This window comes from Hyaena hyaena, unplaced genomic scaffold (assembly GCF_003009895.1).
Source record: "Hyaena hyaena isolate Hyena2069 unplaced genomic scaffold, ASM300989v1 scaffold_218, whole genome shotgun sequence".
NCBI classification, from domain to species: Eukaryota; Metazoa; Chordata; class Mammalia; order Carnivora; family Hyaenidae; genus Hyaena; species Hyaena hyaena.
In genome coordinates, this window is record NW_024080851.1 from 898,739 (window position 1) to 911,793 (window position 13,055).

Genomic DNA, 13,055 nt, shown 5'->3' on the forward strand with positions numbered 1-13,055 from the left:
TCTGGCCATGCGCATCAAGGAGCCCATCCAGGGTTTTCACGTGAGGTGGGAGGTGAGGGCGGAGTGTCTCCTCACCTGTGGGGGGACCATGACAGCCCCGTGGCCTGGCCCCATGTGGCTCTGGGCTGGGGCTCAATGGAGGGGCTGCCTGCAGTGTGGGGCATTCAGGGATCCTGCTACGGTGGCGTGCGCGAGCCGTGGCCCCCAGGGTTACACGCGGATGCCGAGGCCCACTGCGCTGTGAGCGGTGGGGGCTGGGACCCCTCCCGGAGCCTGGGAAATGCCCGGCGTGGGGGCAGCGCCGTGAGGGCGCTGCGGACCCTGAGCCGCTGCCACTCTGCAGGTACGTGCAGTTCCTCAGCGGGCTCCTGTCGGGGACGGTGAAGATGAACACCGCGCCACTCTTCCTGCATTTCGTCATCCTGCATGGCACTCCCAACTTCGACGCAGGCGGGGGTGAGTGTCCGCTCACGGCGGGGGCTCAAGGACGGGCCCCGTGGGATCCGCACCCCGGGCGTCCTGGTCTCCGGCCGGAGAAAGCTGTCTGTGTGTGTAGAGGGGGGTCCCCACCTTTCCCCAGGGGCTCCATGACCCTTGCTCCAGCGCTGCTTCCCCGAAGCTCGGGCATAGCCCGCGGCCACCCGGTCTCTCTGGCTGTTCGCCACACTCCCGTGTCCACGGTCCCGCCTCTGTAGACAGCTCCGCCTCTCTTCCAGTGTGCCGGCCCTTCCTGAAGCTCTACCAGGCCATGCAGCCCGTGTACACGTCGGGGATCTAGTAAGTGTGCTGCCTTCACGGGGACAAGCCTCCCCAAACTGCCAGTCCCGCGGGAAGGGGTGGGGGCGGCCAGCGGGGAGGGCCTGGCCAGCGGTGGAGGCAGGTGCCTGGGTGGCCTCCGAGAGGGGTGTAGACACAAGGCCTGGAGGGCAGGGAGGCCTGCACACCATCTGGAAGTAGCCATACCGGAGTCCTTTGCCTTTGTCACCCCTGTGCATTTTATTTTCATTTACTTATTTTTTATGTTTTTTTTTTCTTTGAGAGAGAGTGCAAGTGGGGGAGGAGCAGAGAGAGAGAGAGAGAGCGTGCACGCTCGCGTGCCTGAGAGACAGAGGTCGAGCAGGGGAGGGGCAGAGAGAGGGGGAGACAGACTCTGAAGCAGGCTCCAGGCTCCGAGCTGTCAGCACAGAGCCCGATGCGGAGCTCGAACCCATGAACTGTGAGATCATGACCTGAGCTGAAGTTGGACGCTTAACCTTCTGAGCCCCCCTAGACATGCCCCTCCTCTCCCCGTACATTTTAGACAAACAGCAGACACACATCCTGGGAATTTGTATGAGTTTCTGGGCTTTTCTGGTTTGCTTTTGTGTGCGTGTTCGTGTTTTATGAGCATTAATGGAAAGCACGTCAGGTAAGACGTGGCCTTACTGAGCAGCCACCGCTCAGAACCAGCTGTGGTCCCATGTCTGGACTGCCTGTGGACCCACACGTGGCTGGCAGCTGGCAATGCTCATCGGGTTATCACGAAGTGCACGGTCTGCGCTCCTGCACGCTGCCTGCGCCGCTGCTTTCGTGAGAGAGACCCTCTGGAGTGCATGTTTTGCGTTCCCTCTGAGTTTATGTTCTGAGATCACTTTTCTCAAACAGTGTGTCTGTTAAGTCATGAAAGTGCATTCAGCTCTAACTTCTTGTTCATCCCCAAGCAACGTCAGCCCCGGAAGCCAAAGCAGTATCCCCATCGCCATTGAGCCGGCACAGCTGCTCAAAGGAGACATCATGGTGAGTGCACGCAGCATGTCCCTCTCCTGGGTGTTGCCCGAGGAGGGCAGATGGCCTGTTGTCTGAGTATTTTATTCATTTATTAAGGTTTTTAATGTTTGTTAATTTTTGAAAAAGACAGAGGGAGAGCAGGGGAGGAGCAGAGAGAGAGACACACACACAGAATCCCAAGCAGGCTATAGGCTCCGAGCTGTCACCCGGTTCTGGGATGAGATCAGCTGCTACATTTTGGCTTTTTCTCTGTCTTGAACATGGAAAGAATTTTCCATCTCATGAATTTTAGAGAAATTTGCCACAAGGGAAAAGTTGAGGCACCCTGGCTTCCCACACACAGATTTGTTGTAGGGTCCCTGAGGTCTGGGGACAGCTGTGACCACAGGCTCATCCAAAGCTTTCGAAGAATCTTATCAATTTCCCTCAAACCTTTGGATTTTTATTTTCAATTCTTATTTATATTTTTGGGAGAGGGAAGAGAGCACGCGTGCACAAGTGAGAGAGGGACGGAGGGAGAGAGAGAATTTTAAGCAGGCAGCACGCTCAGCACAGCCTGATGTGGGGCTCGATCCCACGACCCTGGATCATGACCTGAGCCAAAATCAAGAGTCAGATGCTCAAGTGACTGAGCCTCCCAGGCGCCCCTAAGCCTTTGGATGTTAAAGGTTGGCCCATCGTGAATTCTCACGTAAGTCAGGTCAGGGGTGTCGCAAACACAGGTGCCCTGGGGCACAGACATAACACTGCTGTGTCTCTGTGAGAGGCGTCTGCAGGTGCCCGTCGCAGCCAGCATGTCCCCTGTCCCTGGGGACCTCGACGTGGAGGGCTGGTGTCCTTATTCCACAGGTGGAGAGCGGAAGAGTCGGGGGGGTCCGCTGTGTGGCATTGTCCCCAGGAGCAAAGGCTTCTCTTCTAGATTGTTTTGAGAGCAGCTCCCTGCCTCCCCACTTTGGTGGGGAGTCCGATGGGGAGGGGAGGGTGTGTCTGCCTTCTCCCTGGGCAGCCACGGGGCGTGTCTCCCAGGACCTCCATGTTGTTGGCCACCGGGCAGAGCAGTGGTTGAGCACCTGCTGTGTGCCGGACCTGCCCCCCTGCCCCCCAGGGCTGCACATGGCTGTGGCTTCCGTCTGCCCACCAGCTCCGTGCATGGGTCTAGTGTTCCAGCTTCGAAAAGAAGGTGGAGGGATCAGGAAAGAGAGGCTAGAGGGGATGCTGTTAGGACGGCATCCGGGTCCCCGGGTCCCCGGGCCCCTGCTTCTGGCACAGCAGCGGCCATGTCCCTTGTGAGGACCCAAGGGAGGCGGCCCTGCCATGTGGGAAGGACGGCTCTCAAACACAGGAGGCCTCCCTCCCCACCTGCTCGTGGGCTGGTGGCTGCAGGGTCTTTGTAATGTGGTGGGGGGCCTAACCAGTGGCCTGGGTCCCTCATCACCTCCCCCTTCCTCCTTCCTCCCTCCTCCCTCCCACACACCCTTCCCATCCCCTCCCTCCCTCCTTCCTCCCTTACCAGGAATTTACTTACGCAACTGCCCTGCTTTGACTGTCCTGAGCTTTCTGGGTCTCTGTGTAGGGCCCTGGCACAGGAAGGAAGGGAGTGACAGGGCAACATCTTTGTCCCGGAGGAGGCTGGCGGGGACCGTGGGCCTTCTGTGGGAGACGGGTCCCAGGATGGGCCCCGGTGGGTGAGGCGGGTGCAGGCAAGCGGCAGGGGGCACAGGGGTCCCAGGCCTCGAGGTGCCACCGGCTTTCTGGATGTGCCCAGAGGTCCTGGTGACAGCCAGCCTGAGCCGGGCTGTGCAGGCTCGGGGTTGGCGGTGCTCTTGCGGGGAAGCTGGCGTTCCTGCTCGCCTTGGAGGGTCACCATTGTTGGGGCCCGAGGGAGAGCAGCAGGGGGCCGGAGCGGCTGGGACTCGGCCTCAGCGAGAAGCGTGGGCCACCCTACACAGCCGCAAGTGGGTGCTGTCCGTGTCCTCAGGACCGGCCCTGGGCCCTTACATCGGGACGCCCATGGACTCTTGGGCCCGTGGGGTCTGGGTGCCTGGGAGGTCCCCCTCTGTGACCTCGAAGCCCCCTTTGGCCAAGTGAGGACCCCCACGGGGTGAGGGGGGCCCGGATACCCAGCTCCACCAGCGAGTGTGGGTGGTGGGGAGCTGGGGAGGCCACAGCCCTACCCCGGATGCCCACAGGCCCTGGCCACGGGCCTGTGTGTGTGCCGCCTCGGGGGCCCGAGGAAGCAGGTCTCCTGGGGTGCAACTGAGAAGTGGCGTGGGAGTCCTCGGAGGGGTCTGGCTCGCTGGCTCTTGGGGACTGGGAGGGAGGTCGGGAGGGAGGTCGGGTGGGGAGCTGGTGGGGGCTCATAGCGAGACTGCCCCCGTGACGTCCCTCTGGCTGGAAATTGTCCTGTGTGCTGGGGACGCTGCTGCCTCTGCGGCATTCACGTGACGAGCGTGCCTCTGGGCACCTGCCAGATGCGTGACAGGTATCTGTCACCGTGTGCATGTGGCCCCCATGGTCTCGGGTGTACTCCTGAATGGATCTGATGGAGTGGCTGTGTGGGACTAGCTGTGGCGTCTGGCTCTGTCCCGGGCCTCCTTTGCTATGGTGGGAAGTCCCAAAAAGTCAGTTGGCGCTTCTGTGGAAATTTCATTCGCAGCGCACTTGTGAGCTGCCCGGGGCCGAGCAGAGGCATCCAGAGGCCCAGGCTGGGGCTTGTGCCTCGTCTTCCCGCTCTCCCTGCAGGCCCTCACTGCCCTCGCTCCCTTCCGCACCGTGCGGGACCCCAGGTCCCCCCTGCCCCATGCCCACCAGTCGCTAGCACCCACACACTGGTTTCTGGGGGCCTCTGTGCCCCCCCATCCCACCCAGTCCCGAGCCGCCCTCCCGCCTCCTGAGTCCAGTGTGACGGTGCGTCCCTGGAGCTGTGCTTCACGCCCTGGGACCCTGTATGCGCATAGCATTGTTGCGATGACTCAGCACCGTCCTGCATTGGGGGGGGTCCCCAGAGGCTTCCTGCCCCCTCATCATTCGTCCCCTGAGAGGCTGCATTCTGTGGGGACCAGTTCTTCTTGGTCTTCTCCATTGTGGGGGGTGTCCGTGCTGACCCTGTGGGCTATGATCTACATCTGCCCTGTCGCCAGAGACGCCTCTATGTGTCGTGTTCGGTGATGCCGGGATCTGTCCACAGCCTGTCACTGTACTTGCCCAGGACAGTGGCCCGGCCTCCCAGAGAGCCGGGGACGGGGGCCGCTGGGCTCACGCCTAAGGCCAGAGGCCAGAGCAGGCTGGCCGGCTGGGTCTCCACCGTGTTGTGCTTCTGTGCCTGAGGTTGCTGGCCTCTGGGGTGATGTTTGGTCCCTTGCTGCCCCCACCCCCAGTTGCCAGCTTGTGTTTCCAGGAGAAGAGCCCACGGAGATGTTCTGGCTGCTGTCACAGGAGACGGTTGTCCCCACAAAGCGGCCCCTCCCCAGCTTTGTGTGTTCCCGCCGCCATGGGGTATTTTTAGCCCCCGCTGTCAGGACTGTTAGTTGACGGATGTTTCCTGTGTTGACGATTCATTTCTGTGTGCTCTGCACTTGGTCTCCGCAGCGTTATCAGATGGGGGGGGGGGGTGCTCCAGCTGGGAAGGGGTATTTTTCCATCACACGGGGTGACTGTCCCCTGTGCCACTCACGGAAATGAGTCCCTGAGACGGTCAGTTCAGGAATGTATCTCTGAGAGACCTAAATGGAGTTTGAACCTCTTGGGTTAGTTTCCCAGCTGACCTTTCTTTTTTTAAGTTTTTATTTATTTATTTTTGAGAGAGAGAGAGAGCACAAACAGGGGAGGGACAGAGAGAGAGAAACAGAGAAGCAAATATTTAATAAACAAGTGAGTACATGAAGGAATAACGACCCAAATCAGACACATAAGTGTAAGAGGGTCTACTTTCTTTTTTTCCGTTTTGAAATTTATTTATTTTGAGATGGAGAAAGAGAGCACACGCAAGCAGGGGAGGGGCAGAGAGAGGGAGAGAGAGAATCCCAATCGGGCTCCAAGCTGTCAACATGGAGCCTGATGGGGGGTTCAAACTCCCAAACCGTGAGATCGTGACCTGAGCCAAAACCAAGAGTCGGACGCTCAGTGGACTGAGCCCCCCCCCCAGGTGTCCCCATATCTCTTCTTCCTACAAGACACCAGGCAGAGGGGCCCGGGGTCCGTCCTCGTGACTTTATTTACCTTAATCTCCTCTTTAAGGATCCTATCTCCAGACACAGCCCGTTCTGAGGGTTTTGGCCTCAACACATGACTTTGGGGGGGCAGACGCAACCCAGCCCATCAGCCCTGTGCCCGTTAGCAACCCTGTCCCGGTGAGATTAGCAGTGAAGTCACAAACAGTGGGTGACGATGGGCCGCCAGCGCGCACTCCGTCATTCATGGCAGCATGTGTGACCCGGAGGGCAGGTCCCGCTCCCCAGAGTTAGAGCCTCGTTGTGAGGACAGTGAGCAGGCTTGTGACTTGGGCACGGAGGGATGCGTGGGGGTCGGTGGGGAGAGGACATCCTGGGACATCACAGCTGACCCGCGGGGCGCCCAGGGCACCCCGACGCTTGGGTCGTCATCTGTGGGTGCACGTTGTGCGATAGCTCGGAGCCCCAGGCCTCCTGGTTCCACCCGAAGTCAGCTTCGGGGATCACCGTGGGAGGGAGGTGCAACGGAAGCTGGTGGTGTGTCTCCAGGGTAGTGTGATCCACCCCCCGCCCCCTCACCACCGAGTCCGCGGAGCCTGCATATCACCTGGGCCCTCGGCTCCAGCCTCCCCTATCTCCAGTGGCCCGCACGAGATGTGCGCTCTGGTCTTGCCCTGCCCTTACCTTCTGACACCGTCTCCCAGATAGGCTCTTCTGCCGGGTCCGATGACGGGTGCATCTCATGTCAGGAGAGCTGCCCGTGGGGACCGAGTCCCTGGGCCTCCCTCACTGGGGCCCAGCTCTGCAGGCGTTTTCATTTCCACTCCAGGCCTGGGCCACGGTTGTGGCTTGCAGGGAATGCTGAGGGGCAGGGAGGGCGCGCCCAGGTTTTCCACCAACAGCCCTTGGGGATCTTGGCTCTCCGTGCGGTGTTAGCCGAGCCCACCTCCCTGCCCTGGAAGGTGGAGGGTGGCTCCCGCGGTCGTCCTTTTCCAGAAAGCACCTTGCCCTCTGGGTTTTCCCCTCCTTGATTGGGTAAGTGTGCCTGGAGAGACTTGCCCATTTCCTCACCTGAGACCCGATGTTGAGACCCTTCAGCCAAGACAGCAGGGGCTGCCTTTGCGGGAAGTCGGGCTGCGTTGGCTCCAGGGGGCCTGGACGTGGCTGAGGAGAGCACAGCTCGGCACTGTTCCTGGGGCAGCCACCTGCCCCTCGAAGCCACCCCTTGCCCTCCCTCTGCACACCGGACTCTCCTGTCTCTGGGGCCCACCCCTTCCAAAGGGCAGGGCCTCAGGTCCCTGGGGCCTCAGGTCATCGGGGGAGGAGGGCGGAGCTCCGTGAACACAGCCAGGCCGTTATGTAACCTCAGCGAGGAATTCGCGTGGGTGCCCCATGGCGGGAGCCTGGCCCGGGTCCAGGGCCTTGATGGGCTTATAAACACTTTCCCGGCTGGCGTGCCTGGTCTTGCCGCCTCTGCCGGTGCAAACCCCGTGGCCCCTTACATTTTGTCCTAGTGGTTGTGGGGCTCGGTGACCTCACTCCCGTGACCCGATTTCTACACAGAGGGGGTGCCTGTCCCTGGAGCCGCTGTGGACACACAGCACCGTCCTTCCCTCCCTCCTGCTGAGGGCGCTTCTGTGCGTGTGTTCGGCTCCCTCCCTCCGCGGACTTTGCTCCTCTGGCAGGTGGTTCACAGGGATCTCCTCGTCGGCCTGTGCGCACACCTTCCTCCCTTACTGTGCGGGCCATCTCCCAGCCCCGCGATGGGGCTTCATCCTTCCCCCGGGCCTAGCTTCACGGCCGTGCTTTCGTTCGTAGCCAGCACCTGCTGACCTTTCCACGTGTGTGGACGCGAATTCCAGTCTTTCAAAATCATGGTTCGTGTTGGCGCTGGATGTGGGTGTTTGGACTGAGGAGGTTTTCAGACCTTTAAGTGAGAGGCTGCGGCTCGTCCTCGGAGCCGCTCCGGACGGCCACTGCCGGGGCCACCAGCAAAGTGAGCCGCAAGCGGGGGAGTCTCCTTCCTGGTGGGGGTGTCGAGGGTCCTGTTTCTTCTGCTGTTTGTACTGAGCAGGTGGGTGTTGGGATGATTTGGGGAGGTGGCTCCGAGTAAGACAAGGGCTGGCGGCAGGCACGGGGCAGGCGGTTCCTCTGGGCTGACCTCTGACCCGGGCACAGGCACTCCCGGGGCTGCGTCCTCAAGCTTAGACCCCTCGGTCCAGGCTGCTGCTCTCTTGTTGATGGAGAGTTTGACATAAAAACACATCCGTGCAGCCTAAGGGCCAAGCAGGGCAGTCGGCTTCCCGGCTCTTTAACCATCAGAGGGTCCGGGACTTGGAGTCGGGATTCTGTCCCGTATGGAACACCGCTGCGCACACGGTGTGCACACCGAGGCCCAGGCGGTGCCGTGCTCCTGGGCGCCAACCCCTCCAGGGCACAGGTGGGTTTTATGATGGTCTCCGGCTTGTCTCCAGACAAGGAAGCCTCCAAGTGCTCAGACCCCCCCCCCCCCCCCCCCCCCCCCCCCCCCCCCCCCCCGAGCCCCCTCTCGCTCGAGGCTCGCAGCCTCTGATGTGTAAAGCCGGTACGTGCATTCGGGCTCGCATGCTGTGTGCATGTGAGGTGCGTGCAGATCGTCCTTGGGATGGAAGCGTCAGCTCAGTGCTCTGACAGCCATTGTGTCCACACTGGGCACCTTCCTTCCCTCGAGCTGAGCGTTCCGGTGGGCTGTGACATTCGTGTCACACCCGTGTGCCCCCTATGGCTTAGGGGACAGCCTGTGGCAGACGGACGTCATTCCCCCTTTTGCACAAAGTCTGGGCTGCAGCTCTTCGAATGGTTTCAAAGGCTTGTGTTCTAAAATCGTAAAAACTCGCTGATGCCAGAGGGACAAAGAGGAAGTTACACACCTTGGTCTCTGTGACCATTATGAGGCGCTGTCCTTTTTTTTGTTTTGTTTTAATGTTTTTTTGTTTTAATGTTTTATTTATTTCTGAGAGAGAGAGAGAGAGAGAGACAACATGAGCAGGGGAGAGGCAGAGAGAGGGAGACACAGAATCTGAAACAGGCTCCAGGCTCTGAGCTGTCAGCACAGAGCCCGACGTGCGGCTCAAACCCACAAACTGCGAGATCATGACCTGAGCTGAAGTCGGACACTTAACCGACTGGGCCCCCCCAGGCGCCCCGAGGTGCTGTCCTTTATATCTTAGCAGGGACATCTGGGATGCTCACGCCAAGCAGCTGCTGATAGTTCTTTCCACCCAGTGCGAAGGGCGGGATTCCGGCCGGTCGGCTTGGGCGGTGGATGGTTACTGGCCCCACACCTGGTGCCCTGTACTTGTAGGGCTGCTGGTGGGGGGCAGTTCCCATCCCGGGGTCGGAGCTGCTCTGCGGGTGGTGGCTGCCTGGACCTTGTGCAGGGGAGCACTTGGGGTGTTCTGTGTCTTCAGCAGGCCCCCGACATCCCTTCCGCGGGTGGGCAGCTGGGCTGGAGGAGCGGTGCCCCCCCCCCCCGCCTTCTGTGGGGAGAGAAGTTCAGTGTGAAACCTTTGGAGGTGTGCGGGGAGGCCTGGGGTGTCCTCCAACCCGTGTGTCAGGATGCCCTGGACGGGACACCCTGTGGGACCGGGCGGCCACCCCGTGACGGTGGGATGGGTCACCCCTCCTTCCGTTCTGAGCCCTTGTCCTGTGAAAACCCAGGTGATGGGCTGGCAGCCTGGGGAGGGCCATCCCCATCCCAGGCCCTCTCTTGCCCCAGGGCATGGTGACTTCCACCCCCAATCCCTGGCATTCGGAACAGCTGTGATTTGTGATTCTGAGCCACACCGTGTTGGGGGGTACACTTCAGGGAGCCCCTTGGGTCCCCAGGGAGAGTGGCGGCCTGCCTGGGGGGCGCCGGCTACAGGATGAGCCCTTTGATGGGAGCGGAGCTTGTCTGCCCAGCACCTGCAGCGCCCCCTGGTCACCGTGGGTCCTGGACGCACACAGGCCCAGTGCCCACTTTGGCGGGCTGCTCCCCGCTGCGCTGTGACCACGCTGGGTGGCGGCAGGAGGCTGCCCCGCTCGGGGTGTTGTCTCATACTCCAGTTCCCCTCAGCATTTAGAAAGTTTTAAGAACCGGACTGGCTTGAGCCTGGACCCCTCTCCCTTCTCCCTGGTGTGAGTCCCATCCTCCTGGAGAGATGGGGGCACAGGGGACTTGCCGCACCCCAGTGGGGGGGTGCCTCCCTGTGGGGTCTCCTCTGCGGTCCAGCTGGATGGGTGCCTCTGCTGAGGCGGCGGCCTCTGGGGTCCATGCGAGTGAGGCCTCGAAGGAGGGAAGGAACACACAGCATGTTCTGGAAGGAGACCGGCCATCGTTGGCCTTCGGTTGGTCCCGCTGAGGAGTCCGAGACCCCTGGCGGCAGCGGGCGGGGACCCTGTGCACGAAGGCCCGTTGTCGATGGAAAGCAGATTGCTGAGTTCCTGGGTCTCGGGGATTGGTGGTGGCTGGTGCAGATGCCCTGGGCCGGTCCGGACGGAGGCCAGTGCGGAGGCCAGGCCAGCCCCGGGCATGTTCGTCAACACAAAACAGTCCCCATCGGTCTGTTTACGTGTCTTGGTGTATTTATCAGACTGTTTCCTCGTAGACGGTGCAAAGGTAAACAGCCGCCTGGGCCTGTCTTGGGGAGCGCACTTCCCAGCCAATGGGCTGGGGCTCCCGGGGCCTTCTTTGCCCTTTGGGGCGTGGTTTCCCTGGGCAGCCGCTCAGCAGGCCTTCAGCTGGGGTGCTCTCCTGCGTCACCCGTCTGGACCTGGCCCGCGTGGCGGCTGCTCCTGGGCCTTTGTGATGGACTGGAAGTTTAAAGCCTGTCTTTGTTCTAGAAAAGTCTTTTTCATGAGGATGGCTGCTTCTGAGAGCCCCAGCCTCCTCTCCCTGCCCGGCGTGCACAGGGGAGGGACCAGCCACCTGCGCTCAGCCTGCTTCTGGCCTTGAGCCCCTGGTGTGTGGGGGGGTGGGGGTGGAGGGTCGGTCGTCCCTACAGACACCACCCGCTGTGGCCTTAAGACCTCCTCGTGGCCCCGGTGCCTGCTTGCCCCCTCGGGCAGGGGTGCCCCCATGGAAAGGTGGGAAGTGACTCCCCTGGTGGTGGTGAGGGCCCTGAACAGGCGTTTCCACCCCTGTACATCAGCACATCCCTGATGCCTGAGCTGCACAAGGACCCAGGATGCCCCCAGCCCTGCTTTCAGATCGCTGCCATGGTGATTCTGGAGGCTGGTCTTAAGTGAGCATCTGGGATACAGGACAATCTGGCTCCGGGTTATTTAAGGGCCAGGCTCTCTCCCCCTTGCCCCTCCTCCCCTCCGTCTGTCTCTCCCTCTCCCTCTCCCTTTCCTCTGTGCCCCCTCCCTAAACCCTATCGCTCACGTAGAGCACAGAGGGTGGGGCCCAGCCTCCTGTGATGCCTCGAGAACGTGGGCGGAAGCGAAGTCTTCCCCACAGCGAGCTACTAGACCCGGTCAAGTTCACCCTGCCTGTGGCCTCGGAAACCAGAGTGTTCGCGTCGCTCTGAAGGCCAAGGGCCATGGCTTTTCAGAGCTTAGGTCCCTGGGAAGCGGTGACGTTTGCAGCTGGCCCGCAGGGTTGGGGGGAGGGGAGGCCCAGCCTGTAAGCCCCCTGCGTCCCCTCTCGGCACCAGATCAAGTGCTACCACAAGAAGTACCGCGCGGCCACCCGCGACGTCATCTTCCGCCTGCAGTTTCACACCGGGGCCGTCCAGGGCTGCGGGCTGGTGTTCCGGAAGGAGGATCTGGACACTGCCAGCCAAGGTGAGGCCCATGGGCCACTGCGACACGGGTCGCGGGGGCCACTGACTGAGTCCCTGTTCGTTCCCCTCCCTGTTCTCTGCCCGCCACTGCTGGCTTCACAGAAGATGGAGCTCTGGTCCAGAGAACGTTCTGGAGACACAGGAGACCTCCTTAGCCGTGGGGCCTGCCCTGGTGGGTGTGGGGACCCTCGTGGCTAAGGCTCGTCCCTGTCTTTTCGCCCCTTCATCTCTGAGCTCATAAACACGGTTTCTTTTTCAGATGACCGTTTTCCTGATAATGGCAAGATTGAATTAGTGTTCTCTGCCACTCCTGAGAAGATTCAAGGTAGGCGGGGCACAGAACGCACGTGGAGGCAGGGTACTGGCCGGCTGGGGTGGTGGGTCCAATCCCGAGAGTCCTGGCACAGTCTCCCACTTTTGCGCTTATTGGAACGTTGTCATCACAACGTTTTTTTCAAGTTTGTTTATTTTAAGAGAGAACGTGAGTGAGGGAGGGGCAGAGGGAGGCAGAGGGGAAGAGAGAATCCCAAGCAGGCTTCATGCCCGATGTGGGGCTTGAACCCATGAACTGTGAGATCATGACCTGAGCCGAAGTGGAACACTTAACTGACGGAGACCCCCAGACATCCCAAAAGGGGGCATTAATTCAGTTTTGAATTGCTGGGGAAAGTGGTCCCCTTCCTTCTGAGGTCGGTGACCTTATTCAGTGAAGTGTGAGGTATGTGAGGTCACAACCCATTGGCTTCTCCAGAACATGGGAAGATCGGCGCGTGGGTCTGGGAGCCTGGAGCCCGGGCCTGCCTCTCCGCCCTCCACCTCCGGGCTGACCGCTCGGTGCTTCCCGCCCGGGTCTGTGAAGTGGTCTGGGTGGCTGTGGTGTGAGACTCAGCACCCGGAGCCCAGAGTGGATGGGGCGCACGGCAGACGGGAAAGGAGTGTCCATACCAGTGCTGGCACTCAGGCCTGGCGTGCCTCTTTCTGGTCCCCCGGGCTGGTGTGTGGCGGCCACATGCCCGGGCTGTGACCACTCCTCCTCCCCACACAGGGTGTGAACACCTATGCAATGACCATGGAGTGATCGTGGACTTCAACACAGCAGACCCCCTGATCCGTTGGGACTCGTACGAGAGCCTGAGTGTCGGCGGAGAAGGTAGGTCCCAGGGCCGCCACGAGGGTGCAGGGGAGGGGCAGGGTGGGGGCGCCTGCGTGCCATTAGATCACAGACGGCCCTGCAGTCTACTCAGATGCCACAGACCCTGCCTTCTTTGGGGTCCAGAGCCACTGGGGCTGTGGGTTCAAGGGAGCCTGTGAG

The 13,055-nt window shown here is 61.1% G+C and overlaps 1 protein-coding gene across 5 annotated transcripts in view; it reads left to right on the top strand.

Annotated features, from left to right (window-relative positions):
• The window catches only part of TNS3 (tensin 3), a 197,954-nt gene that overhangs the window by 102,560 nt on the left and 82,339 nt on the right, over positions 1-13,055 (top strand). For all 5 annotated transcript variants that reach the window (XM_039242960.1, XM_039242962.1, XM_039242961.1 and 2 more), the window contains 6 exons: positions 344-456; positions 717-777; positions 1,701-1,776; positions 11,615-11,744; positions 12,003-12,068; positions 12,789-12,893. In XM_039242960.1, coding sequence (XP_039098891.1) covers positions 344-456; positions 717-777; positions 1,701-1,776; positions 11,615-11,744; positions 12,003-12,068; positions 12,789-12,893 — 551 coding nt within the window. The remainder of the gene's footprint in view (positions 1-343; positions 457-716; positions 778-1,700; positions 1,777-11,614; positions 11,745-12,002; positions 12,069-12,788; positions 12,894-13,055) is intronic.